The sequence below is a fragment of the Gregarina niphandrodes genome (genome assembly GCF_000223845.1).
Source record: "Gregarina niphandrodes unplaced genomic scaffold scaffold00018, whole genome shotgun sequence".
Lineage (NCBI taxonomy): Eukaryota > Apicomplexa > Conoidasida > Eugregarinorida > Gregarinidae > Gregarina > Gregarina niphandrodes.
The window spans coordinates 181,897-200,084 of record NW_011645787.1 but is presented as its reverse complement, the minus strand read 5'-3'; the positions used below and the strand labels follow the sequence as shown (position 1 = coordinate 200,084).

General features: G+C 51.6%; 9 protein-coding genes and 1 non-coding gene across 10 annotated transcripts; 2 read left to right on the top strand and 8 right to left on the bottom strand.

The window, feature by feature from the left end:
- Positions 1-144: 144 nt before the first annotated feature.
- Positions 145-1,041, bottom strand: GNI_093240 (serine/threonine-protein phosphatase; the record flags this gene model as incomplete). The annotated part of the gene is made up of 3 exons (XM_011132618.1): positions 145-515; positions 696-864; positions 976-1,041. Coding segments are annotated over 3 exons (606 nt in total), but the record flags the coding sequence as incomplete, so codon positions are not given.
- A 17-nt stretch (positions 1,042-1,058) lies between these two features.
- GNI_093230 (hypothetical protein) lies at positions 1,059-4,145 on the top strand (the record flags this gene model as incomplete). Its single annotated transcript, XM_011132617.1, has 1 exon — positions 1,059-4,145. One exon carries the CDS (start codon positions 1,059-1,061, stop codon positions 4,143-4,145), a length of 3,087 nt encoding a protein of 1,028 aa, XP_011130919.1.
- Positions 4,146-4,258: 113 nt separating this feature from the next.
- GNI_093220 lies at positions 4,259-4,340 on the bottom strand. Its single transcript has one exon. It is a non-coding gene; the product is annotated as a tRNA-Ser (tRNA).
- Positions 4,341-4,395: 55 nt separating this feature from the next.
- On the bottom strand, positions 4,396-6,285 carry GNI_093210 (hypothetical protein; the record flags this gene model as incomplete). The annotated part of the gene is made up of 3 exons (XM_011132616.1): positions 4,396-4,448; positions 4,620-5,979; positions 6,019-6,285. 3 exons carry the CDS (start codon positions 6,283-6,285, stop codon positions 4,396-4,398), a joined length of 1,680 nt encoding a protein of 559 aa, XP_011130918.1.
- Positions 6,286-6,302: 17 nt separating this feature from the next.
- GNI_093200 (JAB/MPN domain protein) lies at positions 6,303-7,184 on the bottom strand (the record flags this gene model as incomplete). Its single annotated transcript, XM_011132615.1, has 1 exon — positions 6,303-7,184. The coding sequence occupies one exon, from the start codon at positions 7,182-7,184 to the stop codon at positions 6,303-6,305; it is 882 nt and encodes a 293-aa protein (XP_011130917.1).
- Positions 7,185-7,456: 272 nt separating this feature from the next.
- GNI_093190 (s1/P1 nuclease) lies at positions 7,457-8,656 on the bottom strand (the record flags this gene model as incomplete). Its single annotated transcript, XM_011132614.1, has 1 exon — positions 7,457-8,656. One exon carries the CDS (start codon positions 8,654-8,656, stop codon positions 7,457-7,459), a length of 1,200 nt encoding a protein of 399 aa, XP_011130916.1.
- A 183-nt stretch (positions 8,657-8,839) lies between these two features.
- Positions 8,840-10,259, bottom strand: GNI_093180 (hypothetical protein; the record flags this gene model as incomplete). The annotated part of the gene is made up of 3 exons (XM_011132613.1): positions 8,840-8,924; positions 9,044-10,121; positions 10,208-10,259. 3 exons carry the CDS (start codon positions 10,257-10,259, stop codon positions 8,840-8,842), a joined length of 1,215 nt encoding a protein of 404 aa, XP_011130915.1.
- Positions 10,260-10,632: 373 nt separating this feature from the next.
- Positions 10,633-12,039, top strand: GNI_093170 (pseudouridine synthase; the record flags this gene model as incomplete). Its single annotated transcript, XM_011132612.1, has 1 exon — positions 10,633-12,039. The coding sequence occupies one exon, from the start codon at positions 10,633-10,635 to the stop codon at positions 12,037-12,039; it is 1,407 nt and encodes a 468-aa protein (XP_011130914.1).
- A 229-nt stretch (positions 12,040-12,268) lies between these two features.
- Positions 12,269-13,873, bottom strand: GNI_093160 (hypothetical protein; the record flags this gene model as incomplete). Its single annotated transcript, XM_011132611.1, has 1 exon — positions 12,269-13,873. One exon carries the CDS (start codon positions 13,871-13,873, stop codon positions 12,269-12,271), a length of 1,605 nt encoding a protein of 534 aa, XP_011130913.1.
- Positions 13,874-14,891: 1,018 nt separating this feature from the next.
- On the bottom strand, positions 14,892-17,555 carry GNI_093150 (aminopeptidase N; the record flags this gene model as incomplete). The annotated part of the gene is made up of 1 exon (XM_011132610.1): positions 14,892-17,555. The coding sequence occupies one exon, from the start codon at positions 17,553-17,555 to the stop codon at positions 14,892-14,894; it is 2,664 nt and encodes an 887-aa protein (XP_011130912.1).
- Between the last annotated feature and the right edge of the window lie 633 nt (positions 17,556-18,188).

Genomic DNA, 18,188 nt, shown 5'->3' with positions numbered 1-18,188 from the left:
AGACGGGGGGGTAGACGGGGGGGTAGACGGGGGGGTGAGTAAGAGAGGGTATAGGTGGTGAGTGAGAGAGGTGGTGGTGAGAGAGGGTATAGGTGACAGAGGGTATAGGTGGTGAGAGAGGGTATAGGTGGTGAGAGAGGGTACATCGATGAGTTGAGGAGAAATGCCTCCATGCAGAGCAAGGAACTTATCATTCAATACTGCTGTTAGCGGTAGACAATCAAAGCTCTGCATGGAAGCCTCGTATACTGAAAGGTTATACTTGTACTCGCACTCATCCCTAAAGTTGAAGAACGAGGTCATTTGTCGACATTCATGATTCCCTCGAAGCAACCAGATCTTTCGAGGATGACACAACTTGAGCGCGTAGAGGACCAACAAAACTTCTATACTAAAACTTCCTCGATCCACATAGTCCCCCAAAAACAGGTATTGGACACCATCATTGTCAGGATCGCCACCGATCTCCAATAATCTTATCAGATCAAAATACTGACCATGAATGTCACCGACAACTACAACATAAAATAATCTCCCCAGTTGGAGTACCATTAAGATAGAGGAGGCCATGCCCATGACCGCCCATGATAGCATGACCGCCCATGATAGCATGACCGCCCATGATAGCATGACCGCCCATGATAAGATGACCGCCCATGATAGGATGACCGCCCGCACAGGTTACTTAGTCGTACCGGTAATTGGATCTTGTAGAGTTAGTAAGTTGGGTTCAGCGCTAAGAATGGATGTAACCCTATTGATCAGTAACAGACAATCAGAAATAGACAGCCTTCCTTCCTTCAAACAGTGGGCCCTTAGCGCTTTCCAGTCCGGTTTCTTGTCAGATCCTTCTGGCCAAAGTATCTACGGATGAAACGGCTACGTGAAACGGCTACGGATGAAACGGCTACGTGAAACGGCTACGTGAAACGGCTGCACAGAGGGAATAACTGTGCGAGGTTAGAACAGACTTACGGCCGGTGAAAGAGGGTGCTGAGGCGGTGCTTCCACTTCCGGCACCTGACGGTCATTCAGCTGCATTTTACAGAAAAATCTCGATGGGACTAGGGGTTGACAGCGATGACGAATCGCGCTCTATTTCGCCCAGGGCTGCCTCCAGGGCTGCATCCAAGGCGGCCTCCAGGGCTGCATCCAAGGTGGCCTCCAAGGTGTTGAATGACGCCAAAAGAACTCACGCCAGAGACACCACCAACAGACGACTTGGCACAGCACTAGCAAGACAGGTCAACGGGATGCCCAGACTTGCAATGGAGGCGGACCTTGCTCCCGCCAAAAAGGCCACTACACAGGATCGTACGGCGTTCTCCCGCAACGCCGACAAACACCAGGGACTACCCAAAACAAAGTTGGCTAAAGCGAAGAAACCCTCCCAAGCCACTACAGCCAAGGTCACTCCCGCCAAGTTCACTCCAGCCAAGGCGGCCCCAGCCAGGGGGACAGTAGCCAAGCGGACCGGAGCCAAGGAGACCGCAGCCAAGGTCTCTCCAGCAAAGGACACGGTCCCGATCAAAGCAGCCCCGGTCTCGGCGGCGAAAATCGCTCGATCCGGTCCTGTCAAGTCGGCTCAAGACAAGTCGGTTCAGACGAGGGCGATTCAAGTCAGATCGGCTCAAATCAGGTCGGTTCAGCCAAAGGCACAAACCGCATTGCACGAGTCGAATCAGAAGGCTAATACTGCTCCTTCGTCGGTAGTGGGAAAGAAGACTCAGATGAGGCGCAGACCTTGGGAACAAATACACGAAGAAAATTCGTCCTCGCCAAGTGAGGTTTCCTCTTGTGACGATGGGTCCTTGTTGAGCCAGGGGCTAGGTGGCCATAGAAGCCATTCGTTGGTCCTGATGCTGTCTGAGGAGGAAAAGAAGGAATCGGATCCGACCATATCGGGGCGTGTGCCAACGGAGCAATCGTCGGAACATGCGTTCGAAGCGGCCAAGGGCGTCGTGCGTTCTGGAGATGTCCGTAGCGCCGCCGCTGCCGGACGCAGAGGCGCCCGCTACAAGAGGCAGCGAACCCGGCAGATGATTGATGCGGGCAAAAGACTGAGAGATTCCCCCTTGGACTCAGACCAACTGGACTCCCCTCCAGATCCGTTGGGCGCGAAAGGACTCGACTCCTACCGCTCGGAAAGTGAGTCAGTGGGGGGCGACTGCGACCGGGTAGCGCAAGGTGGATGCGAAACACCGGGGTTTGAGAGCGACGGGCCGGCTGACCAAGGGAGTTCGGAGCGGGAAGGAAGTGAGGCAGACGGTAGGAGTGACGAAAGGGATGACGCAGACGGTAGGAGTGACGAAAGGGATGGGGCAGACGTTAGGAGTAACGAGCGGTCTTCTGTCTCTGAGAGGTCTCCGGTTGCTGAGGGAGAGTCGTTCTTTCCTTCAAGCAGCTTGGACAAGTGGGAGGCGGCGCCGTTTGCTGGTCTGCAATCGGTGTCTGGGACTGGTGATGAGGGCAGGCTGGGTGGGGCAGTAGTTGATGGGTGTGTGGCGAGATTCAATGAGCAAGTGCGTGCGACTGAGATGGCTGAGATACGTCGTTTCGTCGAGGAGAATCGTCGCGGTCGTCGGCCCTGTGGGAACCTCTCTGGTCGCGTGATGATTGTGGAGGGTACGACTGGTACGGGCAAAACGAGTACCATCGACTGTCTTTTAACCAAATATGGCGAATGGGGCTGGAGGACAGCCAAGGTACACGGCCGCAGTGAGTCCGGTAAACTAGAGGACATAATAGAAACTTTAGTGGCGACGTACAGTCAAGGCAACCGACCGGTGTGGACACCAGCCAAAGTTGGTAGCATAATGAAAACGGTGTTTAGTCGACCACACAAGGTCGACAGTCGCCGCTTTACTTTTGGTGCTGGAGCTGGAGCTATTTCCGCCGGAGCTATTTCCGCCGGAGAGAATGGTGGCATCGAGAATGGTGGCATTGGGAATGGTGGCATCGAGAATGGTGGCATTGAGAATGGTGGTCCTGAGAATGGTGGCGATGGTGGCATTGGGAATGGTGGTCCTGAGAATGGTGGCCTTGGGAATAGTGGTTTATTACGATTGAGTGAGTTAATGGAGAGTGGCTGTTCGCTGATAATTTTTGTAGATGAAATGGATATGTTGGATCGTCTATCCAAGAACTACTACCACAGCGAAAACTGTTTGCGACAGCTGTTGTACTTGTGTGAAGCACACTTGCACAATGCTCTGTTGATCGGTGCTACAAATGACCCGGGGTTCATAGCATGTCTTAGTCGTAAATACAGTGTGGAGAGAATTCGTTCTGTTAAATTCGATCACTATACTTACGAACAAATGGTTAGTATAATAAAGTCGATAAACCAAAACGTTAACACCGATAATGCTGGACTACAATACGGCATACGGAAAATTGCATCACAGAAAGGCGATTTCCGCCAAATCCTCGACCTTCTATTTAGGGCGGACGAGACTGAAACAACTTTTAAGACAACGAAATCGTCCAAATCTTCATCGTTCGCTGAGGCAACAACATCCGCGACATCTACGGTAACCCATGACCAGTTTAATGTGTATAATAAGACTAGCACCAAATTGGTGGACCACGGACTAGTCGAGGGAGAATCTTCCGGACCGGGAACTGCGTTAAATGAATTGGCCAAAATCCAAGATCTGCTGGGGAAAGAATACAAGACGGATATCATGAGGGTTGTGGACACAATTCAAGAAATACCCATTTTGTACCAAGAAATATCGGCAAGTATAATGATTATAGTTAATAAGAATAGATCACACATGAATTTGGACATTAATTCGATATACAATCTGTACCGTGATATGTGCTCTCAAATGGGTAATGAGTATGTACCCTTATCTTCCTTTGAAAACTGTCTTACTGTCCTGCAGATGCAGCAGATAGTGAAAAATCTGACATTGTGTACACCGATGACCTCATCCGTACGAAAGCGGAGTAGAACTCCCGCTGGCAAAACTCCTATGAGCAGGTCACGGCCTCCCATCCTTAAGGCCATTGACAATGCCGGAAAGGTAGACTTTGTACTCAACGCGCGGCAGGCGGCAGTAGCCTTCAATAAACTTAAAGCCAAGAGGGTCTGCGGCTTTACTCTGCTGAGTATATCAGATGAATATTTCGATGACTAAATACCATATGGCGCGCGATGGTTCCCACTCACCACTACTCCGTTTCGCACCGGGCTGCCGCCTACCACCCCGGACATCACTTGGTACCTCGAACCTGAACTCGGACCTTTTTTCGACAGCTGCTGGATTTGAACCAACGCGGGCAAAGCCCAGTGGATTTCAAGTCCACCCCCTTAACCACTCGGGCAAGCTGCCACCTAGTTTGGGGGACTCCGCGACTGTGCCTGGGCTTAGAGTGTTCTTGCGTTCCTTATAAGGAGAAAAAGGATATGTCAGGAAAGTCCAGGATCCTGTTTTGATGGCCTACAGTAATTGGTTCCACTGTGAGCTCGTTGGTCGATTCAAGTACCGACGACTTTGTACAACAGGGCTCTGCGGAAACCTGCCCGGATAATCTACACCACTTCGTCAAGGCGGTTGCAAGATGAACGTTTCGGTCAACGAGCAACTTATTTTGAGGGCTCCATTGGATACACTTTGGCCGCTGCATGTTCTCCATATTACCTGGTGACTGGAGGCTGTGATGAGTGCCTAGAATACCGCTGGAAATTACTCTGTTAAGGGAGTGTATGTTGGGTAGCGTTGATTCCGCGAGAAATTGCCTCATCAGCTCTTCGTCTCCGGCTTGTATGAGGTCTTCCACTAGCTCCGAACCAATTACCGTGTCCTGCTGGATCTGTTTGCGCAACGAGTCCAGTAGCATCCGTTTCAGCGCTATATTTTTAGTCTTGAGGAAGCAGGTCCTGGAAATCTTCCGGATGGCGCCGGATTCGGTCAGCAAAGCATTGAAGTATTGCGGGTCAACGGCTATTCCGTTGTCTCGGATGTCGTTGCCCCCTTCAACATCGTTGCCTTGATGCCTGGCAGCAATAGCGGAATGGCTGGTGGTACAGCATTGTTCCAAGACGAGGAGAAATGTGTGCACGAGCGGAATGTTTCTCTTGCTAATCGGGACGTATTGACGCAGCAGGTCACAACTGTTATTGACAACGAGTGCTTGGTCCAGAGGCGCAGCATTCAAGTTGTTGGCGTTGTAAATGATCTTGGCGAGGATCATAAGAGCGCTGGTGTGAATATTGGCGTCGTGTGTCATCAGCAATTTGCCCGACAATTTGAGGACCTCTTGGAAACACTGAACTGTGAACGGCTGCATGTCAGCCAAGGCATTGGCCACGGCCAGCAAGCGAATGCTACTGGGGCTGTCAAGCATACGGAAAAACAGCTTCTCACATTTGAGGCCTACCCGCATATCGGACCCAGCCAAAAGCTCCAACAACTTTATCGCGTGGTACTGCACTCCCACTCCAGCTTTCCCGTCAGCCAAAAGGTTGTATATTCGGGGCGCAAACACCAAGAGGCATGATCTTGCTGTGGACTGAGCCGTGTCCGCAGCTTGAACAGTTGCTGGTTGAACAGTTGCTGGTTGAACAGTTACTGACGCCATCGGCCTATGGTTGGCAAGCTTTATCATAACCTCCAGGGTCACCCGAATGGTGTCTTCGTCATCGCTTTCTAGCCCCTTCGTCAACATTGGGATCACAGGCTCGATAGCCAAAACCCCCAACTTGACAGCCTGCAGCAAGGAAATCAACACCCGTCGTAGGACCTTGGTGGCAGAACAGCTCCTTCCCACACACAGGACAGCCTCTTTGCAACTCTCGTGAATGGTCTCGATCGGCAGGTTGGCCAGACATGACAACACTCCCACCAAACTCTCCTTCCCAGGACCGTTTTGGATCGCCGTGATTTTCTTCAGCAGAGTGTTTGTTATCAACAGACTCAAGTCATCTCTTCTAGCGCCACAGACGCATGCAAAAAATTGGCGACAAGCATGCTAACAAAAACTTGGTTAGATAACCGTCGCGGTACTTACTTCCACCTCAACGTTCGACGTGTTGTTGATGATGTTCATCAGGACAATTTTAAGCTTCTCGTGGAACTGAGCATCTGCTCTTAGCGTGCCTCGTTCCAAGTGGTACCATAAAGCATACAGATTGACCAACGTATACTCTTTTGGTGATTCAATGTTGCGCAACAACTGCTGCGTAGATGCATTAATCAAATGATGGAGCGATGAGCGTTCCCAGTTATCGCATAGGGCAGAGTACTCCCTCAACTGACTTTCGATCGTCACCGACATGATTGCACACGCGTGTGCTACTCAATTTTATGCGGGTCATTTGGACGGTCCATCGCACACGCGTGTGCTACCACCCGTACGCTTTCCTTCGACTCCGGATTTTGCTGCTGCTGGTTCATTTCAAGGTTGGCGGTACCGGCAACGGTTTGGCCAGCAGTTGGCACAGCTTGATCCGCGGGGTGGTTCTCAGTAGCTGCGTTTAGTCTATCGAGCAGGTCTGGCCTTCTGCGCAAAATGTCCTTTTTCAATAGCGCGCACTTGGCTTCCATGGGAACGGCGGGATGGAAGATGTCTTCCAGGTTTATATTTTGAGTTACTTGTAAGTGCTGGGCTGGCTGAACTAGCTCAACGGGAATGGAGTAGTAGCAGTCTTCTTGTCGAGGTTTGCTTTGGCCGTGAGAGCTATTAGTGGCATAGCCCGGCGCTGGAACGAAGGTTGGGAAGTTTTTATTGGTTCCGGCTAGTCTGAACGCGCCTATTTCGATCTGGTCTTGATTTGTGGGATCGATCACAAGTGCTACCCAGGGATCCATATGAGTTTGGTATCGCCTTTGGGTGTCGATGTCTATACCGGACAGCCAGCACTTGTACCCTGGGTGAGTATGGTACCAGCCGACTGCCGAGATCTTGCAGCCCATCTGCTCCAGTTGCATGGAGTAGTTGACCAGCCATTCATCCGTAGAGGCATCTGCAGTGATTCGCGTATCCGTGCCCTGGACAGGCAACGCCACCGCATCAATAATTTCGAAAGTCTGAGGAGAATGCTTGCCAAACACAATACCCATTACCTCCTGCTCGCCTCCTTTGTCCGCGTGCTCGATCATCTTGGTCATAGCCGCTGCTGATACTCGGACCACCTTGTATATGTCTTCGTCACTAGCTGCATGATTGTTCCGCATAGGAATTCCTGGAACCAGAATTCTCGACCGGAAATCACAGACAAGAATTCGGGCTGCGAAAAGATGTGGCCTGACACGGGCTGGTTATTCGCCTAATAACTGTGCCAAGCGTGTTATTGTCAAAACCAAAGGGTTAAATCAATGAGCAAAAAATGTTCAACACGGCTGCACCGGCAAACTCGCGTGAACGGCTAACGCCATGACCTCGACTTGTGGTCGACTTTGCAACCTGGACTTCGTATGAATTCCAAGGGAGGTTCCTTCTTCCTATCTTAGAGGGCCGCGACGGTGGTCATGGTCAGGGCTAGTACCGTAAGCGCAACGGTGCTGGTTGCGTGGCTGGCGCTGGCGGGTTCAAACGCGAGTTCATCAGGTCTAGACACTGCGATTTGTTTGAGTACGGCCGCAAGTCTGTAGCCGCCGAGTGTAACTCTCTCCTGACTCAGTTCGGAGCACCAGTCGATGTATTCGTCCGTAAGTGCGAGAGTCAGATTCTTCTTACCGTCGCTGTTTGGTGTACTAACGAGCATAGTAGAAGGATACAGTCTCGCGTGGTCGTTTTCGCCAAACTTGATTTGTTGGTCTTCTACTCTGCCTGAGGTGGCAATAAGCAGGTCTTCGTGCAGAACGGTTTCCGTTCCGGTCTCCCAGTCCCAGCCTAGGTCGACCTTCTTATCTTTAAAGAATTGCGTGGGGAACCTTGCAATCAGTTTGTCAGCTTCGTCATCAATCTGGTCAAGCGTTAGGTCCGTGGCATCCCACTGTGCGTATTGGCACATCGAATCCCATAGCCCGTGCAGATTGATCGAATCAGCCATGGCCTTGTAATTCTTAACGTTAGTCCAATCTAGCCCGATACCATTTCCACCAGCATCATTTTGGGTACACGGCACTGTGTCATCTGTGGCGCCACAAAGGGCGGGATCAAACAGGGCAATACCATGCAAAGGCTGGTGCAGATCACCCACCAGATGTGTAATGAGGCGAACGGCAAGGTCTTGAGACCATAACGTCCCACGGTTCGCATCCAAAACTCCGCCATCCGGATTGATTACGACCTTCATCGCCTCATTCAAGGTCGTATACCCATTCACATAACTAACGTTATGTAACAATGTCTCCTGCAAACTCGTCCAGGTCGCCTCTTCAAATTGCTCATCAGGCCCGTACAAGCGTATCGGCTGGTCTACGAAGTGGATGTTACTAAACACTCCGTTCCCGTCGCACCGCGTCTCCCCCTCGCAGCGCTCACTTGTAGTCTCCTTAATCTTGTCAGCCCACGTCGCTACACGTGGCAACGAAGAATAATCAGCCCAGACCGACGCCTCACGCAACAACATGTTATCCACTGTCGCAATCACATCGCTCGCACCTCCCTGCTCCAATAAACGCTTCGCAACCGCTGCAACCAACGTATGTCCACCATCCCACCACCCAAGTGCCCCTACAAAACACACCGCCAAAATCTTCATCCTCAACCACCAGAGGGAAAAAAATTCGCGCCCTAAAATATCGCGATCGATCCTGAAGCGTGCGACACACTTCACACACACTTCAAGTGGGCACGAATACACCCACCCACTCATGGCCACTCATGAGACGAAGATGGTCGGGGACTCACTCGTTCCTGAACGACTTGTCCCAACAAAAAACAGTTATTGATGGAAATGATTGTACGCCATTTCATAGTCGTCAGTAAACACTCCCTGACAACCCATGGCGACCGAATCTTCCAATGTCCTGAAACGAAGAGCTGTCCATGTCGTCAGGTATGTGCAGCGATGCAGCCATGTCATAGTGACGCAGCCGGTCGGTCAGCGCGGTTGTGTGTGTAGCTAGGTCTGTGTTGTGTTGCTTACTGTCTATCATTGATTGTCCAAGCGTGCAGCTGAATATTTCTGTTGGAGATCTCTTCAGCAAGGTCTGGGTGGGCTCGGAGTAGGTTCAAGTCAGGACCCAGGATGTCTGCGATGCAAGTGATATCAACGTGTCGGTCGTTCGTGGTCCAGAAGGAAGAGAGGTGTTGCTCTCGGTTGACGCAAGGCATCTCGGCGCTGCACGTGTCCAGGTCGTCGGTTACGGCGTGTGCGGAGCACACATGTTCGTCCGCACACGAGTAAAAGATGCGCGACTCGATTTGCTGCAGCTCCGACGGACATTTTTCGTACCATTCCTGATCCGTAATCCGCCTAGCGGAAGCCACAACAGTGGACATGTAGCCCATGCCCAGGCAGTCCTCACTACATATCTCTTCGCAGTTACCGCTCAGCCGAACCCAAACTGCCGACATCATCTCCAATCCGTTGATGCGTCCCACCGTCTCTCGTCCCACCGTCTCTCGTCCCACCGTTTTTCGTCCCGCCGTCTCTCGTCCCACCGTGTCTTCATGGATGCGGGTTCCTGCGGCGACCGCGCCAACTTTTTCTATGGCAGTAACCTCGACCTCGATGGGGCCAGTAACCTCGGCCTCGGTGGGGCCAATCACCTCGATAAAATCGGCGGGAGGTAGTTTACGAAGGACGTGGTCGTGGGTAACATGACTGGTCTCGTCCAAGAGCGCAACGAGACAAATGTTTGTGTAAAAGCCAACTCGTTTTCGAAGCCGAACAAGGTCGGGATATTCGAAAGTTTGAAGGTATATTGGAAAGGGAAATTCAAGGTCGTCTCCTCCATATTCTTCGAGCAGCACCAGCAACTCGTAAATCAAGTCAATATCTCGACGACTGGCGTGCCACATTTGATGTTTGATTTCCAGGTAGAGTCCTACAGGTTTGTCCACTGTCGAGTATTTGAACGCGAGTTTGATGAGATCTCGCACACGCGCCAGGCTCTCTCGAGGCACGCTGTTGCATTCCGGGTTCAACGTAGAACAAGCCGCGGATACTCTCTTTATTACTCGCCACGGATAGTCAGGTATATACCAATCTAGAATTGCAGCTAAAACATAACTGTGAGCTATCACTTGATTGACAAGACGTACGGAGTTCGATAAGTTGATCGCCGTGGTGTGCTTCGTATCTTACAGCTCTTATATTTCTTACTGCTGCTGACTAGAGTTTCTCCATCTTGGTTCATAATGGGATCCAGAATTTGAGTTGTCTTTTCCTTTAGCTTCTTTAGCGCTCGTGGTGAGGGAGTTCCAACACGTCCTAAGTCGGGGGAATGGGCGCAAACCAATATGCCATCACTAGTTGTAGTCACGTCACATTCCAAAAAGTCTACCTTACCAGACTTCGCGGCAGTTTCATATGCCGCTTTACTTGACTGTCTGTGCCTTGGGGTGCCGCCTCGGTGGCCGATAATCAATGGAATATTACCTGAGTGACGGCATCGTGGGTTACTCCATGCCCATGCCGAAGTAGCAACCACCAGAAGCAAGCGTAGCAGGACTATTTTGGTGATGTAACTGGACGCTGGCGCCTAGGCCTCAAGCCAATTATTATTCTCTATGCTCTCCGAAGCCTTCCCTCACGTACCACGACAAGATATTATACAACTCGTGCAAGACTACCTACTGTGGGGGAAACTGTCTCACGGCGCTCATACTGATACGGAATCTATTACTGATTTGGTAACACGCATTTTGTTCCGAACTTGGACTACACAAGATGGTCAATGTGCAGAGCACCTTGGGAACGAGGCCGCGTATCAGACGGGGAATCACATGGGGAATCAAAGGAGGACCAAGAGTCAGGAATTAGTGAGTCAGGAATTAGTGAATCAGGAAACCGAGAATCCGGAGGAAAGGGGGAATGAGGAGCTTGAGGAGGTGCTGGAGGGAGTCAGGTGTAGATTGATGCAGATGCATTCCAGTCGTAAAAATGTGTCGGCACGTGAGGGTATATCAGAGGAAGAAGTCTGCAACCATGATTGGGAGTTTTTGCATTGTTGTAGACAGTACCTGGATTGCCATCTGAAAATAGTTTTTGAGGACGAACGCTTTGTGGCTGTTAACAAGCCATGGGATTATAGGATCGACTTAAGGACAGGGGATGCGCCTAACTACATAGGGGAACCTACCTTGGCAGCTTGGTTCCAAAATCGATATGGTTACCCAGTGAGATTCTGTCATCAACTAGATTACGCAACGTCAGGAATTCTATTAATGGCCAAAGACCGGAAAAGCTGTGGCGCTGTTGGTAAGAAATTTGTAGCGAGACAAGTAGAAAAATTATACAGTGCTATTCTACTCGGTGAGCCTGATATTACTCGGGTCAGTCAACCAGCGGAAGAAGATGCTCAACTGCCAGATGGTAACAGTGTTTTACTTTCCTCCTCAGGGTGGCAGAGGGTTGAATTTGATTTAAAGGAGGACGGGTATCGTATGGTTCTCTGTGGCGACCGAAAAGAAAGTGGCGCAAAAGATGACGTAAAGAGCGATGACTGTAAGGGACAAGATGATGACTGTAAGGGACAAGATGATGACTGTAAGGGACAAGATGATGACTGTAAGGGACAAGGTGAGAGCGGGGCCAAAAAAGGGGTTAGCCATGCTTGCACTTATATGAAGATGATTCGACGGGGCAAGCTAACTGGTGAATGGTTTGAAAACGATCGCGGTAAAACCGTGACTCATGTTTACTTCAGACCAAAGACCGGAAGACGCCACCAGCTGAGAATGACCGCCTGGCTTCTTGGTGCACCCATCTTGGGAGATATGGTCTATGGAAATAGGATATACCAACAAGCCCCTACCGGCCAACCGCTTTATTCAGAGATGATGCGGACCCATGCAAGATCATACCGAATGTACCTTCACGCCAAATCGTTGAGCATGAAGCTGCCATGGTACGAGTTGAAACTCAACACCGATATCGACCCGTTACTGAACGACGGAGCAATTCAATGGGATTAATAGGGACTCAGTAGGACTCGGACTCAGTAGGACTCGGACTCAGTAGGACTCGGATTCAGTAGGACTCGGATTCAGTAGGACTCGGATTCAGCAGGACTCGGACTCAGTAGGACTCGGACTCAGTAGGACTCGGACTCGGACTCAGTGGTATTAGGCGCTCGCTCTTTTCCAACATGGGGCAGTACCTCGTTCATCCACCTCGTTCATCCACCTCGTTCATCCACTTCGTTCATCGGTGCTTGAAAAGGATTTCCCTTAGACGCCTAGAATCCGTTTGAGTAGTCATATGAGCGACCGGGGGAGGCGGCCGTCGACCCATGTCCCGACCTGACCCGTAGTTCCTTTCTCTGAGAGGGGGTAGGGCAGCAGGACTATAGCCTGGAGAGATGCCGGTCCCAGGAGAGTCCGGGCATTCTGTCGTGTAAGTTGACCTAAAACCGTAGCCAGGTGGTAGGTGGTCGGAGGTGGTCGGAGGTGGTGGGAGGTACTTTGGTTGCGGAGTTGTGGTCATGAGAGTGGGTTTTTTCTGATATACATCTTCAAGGTACGCTTTGAGTTTGTCCATGGTGAAGTTGGTTGAGGCTTGGTATAGTCGATCTAATGCGGTTTTTTCGTTGGCCAAGCATGCCAGGTATACTTCGAGATGAGCGCTGAGTTTATCGAACAAGTATTCGTCTGCTAGTTGTGCTAGTACAAGTAGACATGAGATGGTATCGTGTACAACTTTGGTAGCGAAAGGTAGAGGTACGTTGGGCTTGCCGTTGAGAACATTATTGTAGTTATGGGTCATGGCGAACCATACGAGGACGGCCATTGACTGTCTGTCGGTTTCGGGGAACTCTTGTGACCAGTTGGCTTTGGAGTTGGCGACGAGCAAACAAGTGGGCAAGTGGTATGAGTAGAAGAGCGTAAGAAAGACCTCAAAACAAACCGGGGTGGCGAAATGGGAAGCTTGTAGTCGTGGTCGTCGAGGCCTTTCTAGATGAGGTGTGGGCAGATAGGATGATTCCGAACCGGCTACTAACGAATTGGTGTGTGCTGCGACCATGGTAGCCAGACTATTGGTCGACAACTCGCCCACCGTACGTCGATCGGGCGCACTCCGCAGGGCCGCCGTCCTGGCCACGCCAGCCCGCTGGATTGCGGTAGCCGCTTTGGCGGTCGCAATTTTAAGTGCTTGAAACGAGCTGCAGAAGTACTCAGATTTGCCCGCCAGAATGACCATGTGCGCAGGCAAGATCACTGAGTCAGGCCCGCCGCACTCGAACTCAACATCCGCAAGAGACTCGTCAATGGCGAACTGGATGCACCCAAGTGTGTCAAAACAGCCCATTGGACGGGTAAATATGAAGTCACGATCCGGCGACCGAGTGAAACCCGTGGTGGCGTCAATAGAGATGATGCTGCAACCGCCAATGGGCTCTTTATGGACAGTATCGACACCGCCGACCACCAGCACCTTGTTGTCCACCAGACACACGTCATGACCCACAATGCCGTTAAAGGAGCCCTCAAGACACGTCACCTTGACGAAATCCAAGTGCGTTCCTCCCAGGCGCTGGTCCGTTCTAGTGGGGTCCGTTCTAGTGGCTGCGTTACCGGTACCGGTAGTGGCTGCAGCATTACCCGCGGTGGTTGCTGCATTACCCGCCGGGGTTGCTTTACCGGTGGTCTTGTTGTCCTCGAGTATCTTTTCGACATCTGCGATCAAAAGGGGGGCACATTCGGCGTCATTCGGGGTCTTTCCTCCTATTAGGAAGACACACTTCATGCGCGGGAGATACTTGAGCTTGGCCCCTGTTCGACAACCGACTAAATCTGAGACGGTCAGCATGACCCACCTCTCATCCTTGTACAACCACCAGTCATCAAGGATACCGCTCGCGTTCCATCCACCACCCAACAGCAAAGCAGGTCCCGGCAATACACAACCACAAACGCCCGTTCTCTCTGGGGGCCACGCTTCTGTTGTGGTTCCCGAAAGAGACACTTGGCGACATATTTTGCGCCAAACTCCGTTTCTAGTGTTAAGGACCCATAAATCACTATTGTGATGGATACCATCTCCACCTCGATACAATATCAACTGCAGCAACACGATGTGTCCGTGTGTCCGTGTGTGTCCGTGTGTGTCCGTGTGTGTGGATGATTTCGTGTTCGTTTACGCTATCATCCGTCCACTGTTCCAATACACCAAGGTTTACAGTACAAGGAACATCTCCTTTGAATACAGGCATATGCCAGGTGAATGTGGCCGAATCGAGGAACCAGAAATCGTTGTATAAAGGACCTTGATCCCGACCTCCCCATCCTCCGAAAATCAGGAGGCCTTGCACTGCTGAACATGTTCCCGAGACAGATATTGATGGCAAAACGCAAGCATGCAAGGTCGTATAAACGCCAGCGTGCCCGCTTCTTCTCTTCGGGCCAAAGGCATGGGGTTGCTTGTATAAAGTTGTTAAACCCTCGTTAGGCGAGAAGACCAAGAAATGCAAGGCAAACGTAGCTCCAACACCACCATAGATTATACAAGATGAGTTCTTGTAGGCAGACACAACATGATGCTTCCTATTCAGCAACTCACCATTAACTCTTTTCACCTTAACCAACAACCCTTTCAGACCCATTTTCAATGATCCTTCGCCCTTCTATCTCGCATTCTAAAAGGGCTTTTTTTGGGGTTCAAAGCTATCTAACTATTTAATCAAATGTTAACTCAATCCAAGAGCCCGCCCGATCGATCAAACTCTTGGAGAGTCAGTGCAGCTCGAGAGTCAGTGCAGCTCGAGAGTCAACCATTAGTACATCTCCTGGGTCAACCATTAGTACATCTCGTTTAGAGAAACCTGCAGCTAGTTTAATTTCTCCTTGATAGTTTGCATGACTTCAATTGTGTTCTTTGAGAGGTTTGGTTTCTGTAGAATCCGTTTGACCTCTTGCAATCCCGCCTTCTTGAGTTCATCCGTAACCAATACAAGTTCCCCAAAGGCATTTGCCAGACCAGCGGCAAGCTTCGGATTGAATTCATCCCAGCGTAGTACTTCGTCAGCAACGAGTTTGTATCCAATGGGTTGGTGGAATGCAAGAGGATTATTGGCAAAACTGCGGCTGAGTGCTCGTAGTCGGTTAGGGGTGGTGGAATTAGCATAAAGCGGAACTTGCTTAAGAGTCAAATACCGATCAGCACACTGTCGATTTGGCCATGTCATTTGAGCACTAAGCCAACGATCGACGAGCAGGTCATTCTCCTGATGTTCCATCAGCCAGTTGCTTAAGAGAACGCGCACATCCATGCTATTTGTAGATGCCGATAACGCAGCCATAGCTGCCGACTCGTCATTCGACTGCTTCTTGTTCAATAACTGTCGAACACCAAGGTACGTATTGCTCTCATCCAGCAACAGCAATCTTAGTAACGCATTCTTCAAACTACGACGCCCTCTGGCCTCCACACTGTGGTCAGCACCGACCTGGACAGTTGCTTCCCCAATCGTACCTGCGACAGTAAAAGTGGGCGTAATTGTAGAGGTAGGCGCGTTCGTAGACGTAGACGTACCCGTCGAGCTGTAGGTACTAGTAGACGTGTACGTACTGACTGAGGTAGTACTTGACGTAGCTGTGCCAAGTACACCAGCATCCGATGACACACCGGCATCAGTGTCCGAGCCCGGCATCACGGTGAGCGGCTCCTCTCTTTCCAAAGCCAGGTACGCGTCTCTGATCTCCTTTTCGAATCCTCTAAGCAACGCCTTACGGATAGCTCGCACCACCGTGTAGGCAGCATGTGGGTCGAAAGGCTTGAGGATGTTCTTAAGTTGCGACAACTTGGGTAATGAGAGAGTCTCCGCGAGCAGTCCTCTTTCGTTGACTCCGGCTTCCGACAGTCGTTTTACCAAGGACTTGAAAACTCGATATACGGCCGGCGAGACCTTCTTGCCCTTGCCCAACCGAGCATCGGGATTAAGGAATCGACTCACCTCGTTCGCCAACAGCTGGTTCGTCGACTTGTGTCGCACGTAGTAGTCTGTGTCGTGCATCGCCAAGAACGCCAAGTCCGAATCCGACTGGAACGGTGACACCACCACCGGAGCGCTGAATCCTCGAAGCAAAGAAACTACGGGGCGCTTCGTTGTGTCAGCCACCTGGAACTCGAACCGACTCTCCTTGTCCTTCAACACTACCAATCTCTCCTTCATCAGCATCTCGTGTGTCTCCGCGTCGAACAAAGCCATACGAATCGGAATCACCAATGCCGGCCGGGCTGTACTCGTCTTGCCATCTGTATTCTGTCCAACTGTGTTCGGCCCAATTGTGGTTGTGCTGGAAGATCCCTTACCGCGCGAGCCAGCTGGGTCTTGGCTAAGTGTGATGGAGAAGGTGCCGTTTCCGTAGAAAACGTCCAAGACTTCAACCACGGGGGTGCCCGAGGTGTTGTACCACAAGAAGAACTGGTCCAGATCCTCTTCAGTGACCAGCGCGTCTGACTGTGCATCTGGGCGCTCGTCGTCTCCTTCCAGTTCCACGCCTTCCAATTCTGCGACGAGTTTGAAGCTCGGTCGTTTCTTCGTCTGCGTGTTCGATCTTGACTCGGCCGTCCGTCCGATCGTCGTTTTTCCCGTAGTCACCCGCGCAACGGACCGGAGACTGGCTTCATCCTGCAGCCCATGCACCGCCGTCTTCATGGCGTCTCTGAAGTCCTCACATGTTGCCGCTGTGAAGTCGTTGTCGCGGAAGAACAAGTCGCACCCTCTTCGGAACCTCTGCGGACCCATCAGCGTCTCATACATACGCACCACCTCGGCCCCCTTCTCATACACTGTGAGTGTATATAAGTTCTCAACACTAGAGTAACGATTCGGCCGGATACTGTGCGACAACGCACCCGCATCTTGCGTGAATTGCACACTCTCCATGACCTCGATATCCCGCAGCCGTTTCACAGACATCTTACTACTCCCTTTCCACCCCAGGTCCTTCGACCTCACCTCCTTTGCCTCGCCCGTTAACCGCTCTTCCTCCCCTTGGTCGTGCGCTTTGTCGTGCACGTGGTCTCGCACCTGGTCGGGAGCACATTGGCCGTCGACCTGACTGTCTTCGTCGTCACTCCCTCCAGCACTGCCTCTCGCATTCCGTAGGTCGCCGGCTCGACACTCGCCGACGGCATTCAAAGCTTTGTTCACGTCCGAGCCCGTGTCGTGGGTCGCGTCTTGGGTAATGTCCTGAGTAAATAATTGATCGCGGAAGACGGTGAATCCTTCCTTGAGGGTTAGTTGGAACCAGTCGCGCACAGTCACTCGGTCGCCACTCCAGTTGTGGAAGTACTCGTGTGCAAGGACTCCACGGATTCGTTCGTACTGGTCGTCCGTCGTGAGGGCGGGGTCGGCTCGGATCAGGGCTTCATTGAAGATATTTAGACCCTTATTCTCCATAGCACCTGCATTGAAGTCGCGACAAGAAACCACGTTAAATTCACCCAAGTCGTAGTATCTCCCGAACCGTACCTCGTCCCACAGCATCGCGACCTCCACCGACTCCAACGCCCATTCCAACTGTGCCAAAGGCACTCCCTCACTTTCAGCCCAAATGCGCACCGTCACGAAGTGAGGACACGGCGCCAACGAGGAGTCGCGTCCCACACGCCCACGTGGACAACGGCCCACATAGTCCGGAGCTCCACTCGGCGCCGCTGGTACCTGCGTCACGGCCGGCGTCGTAGACACCTCCTCTGTGTCGTCCAGCTTCGTCTTCGTCGAGGACACGCGATTCGGGTCCTCTGTACTCGTCGCCACGTCCAGCCACGTAGTTGCCGACCCGTCAGTCGAAGTCGAAACGGATGCTGCAGTCGAGACCGACGGGGGCACAGTGAAGTAGACCGTGGAGGCAGATGCGGTGGAAGAAGCGGTGGAGGTGGATGAAGTAGTCCTAACGGTGGAGGCAGACGAAGTAGCGCCGGCAGTGGACGCTGGGGAACGAGTACCCATCGTCGATGTCGTTGACGTAGAACCGACAGTTGACGTAGATGAACTGGTGCCAACCTCGGAGGCGGTTGAACTAGCTTCCACAGAACCGACAGTTGACGTAGAACCGACAGTTGACGTAGAACCGACAGTTGACGTAGAACCGACAGTTGACGTAGAACCGACAGTTGA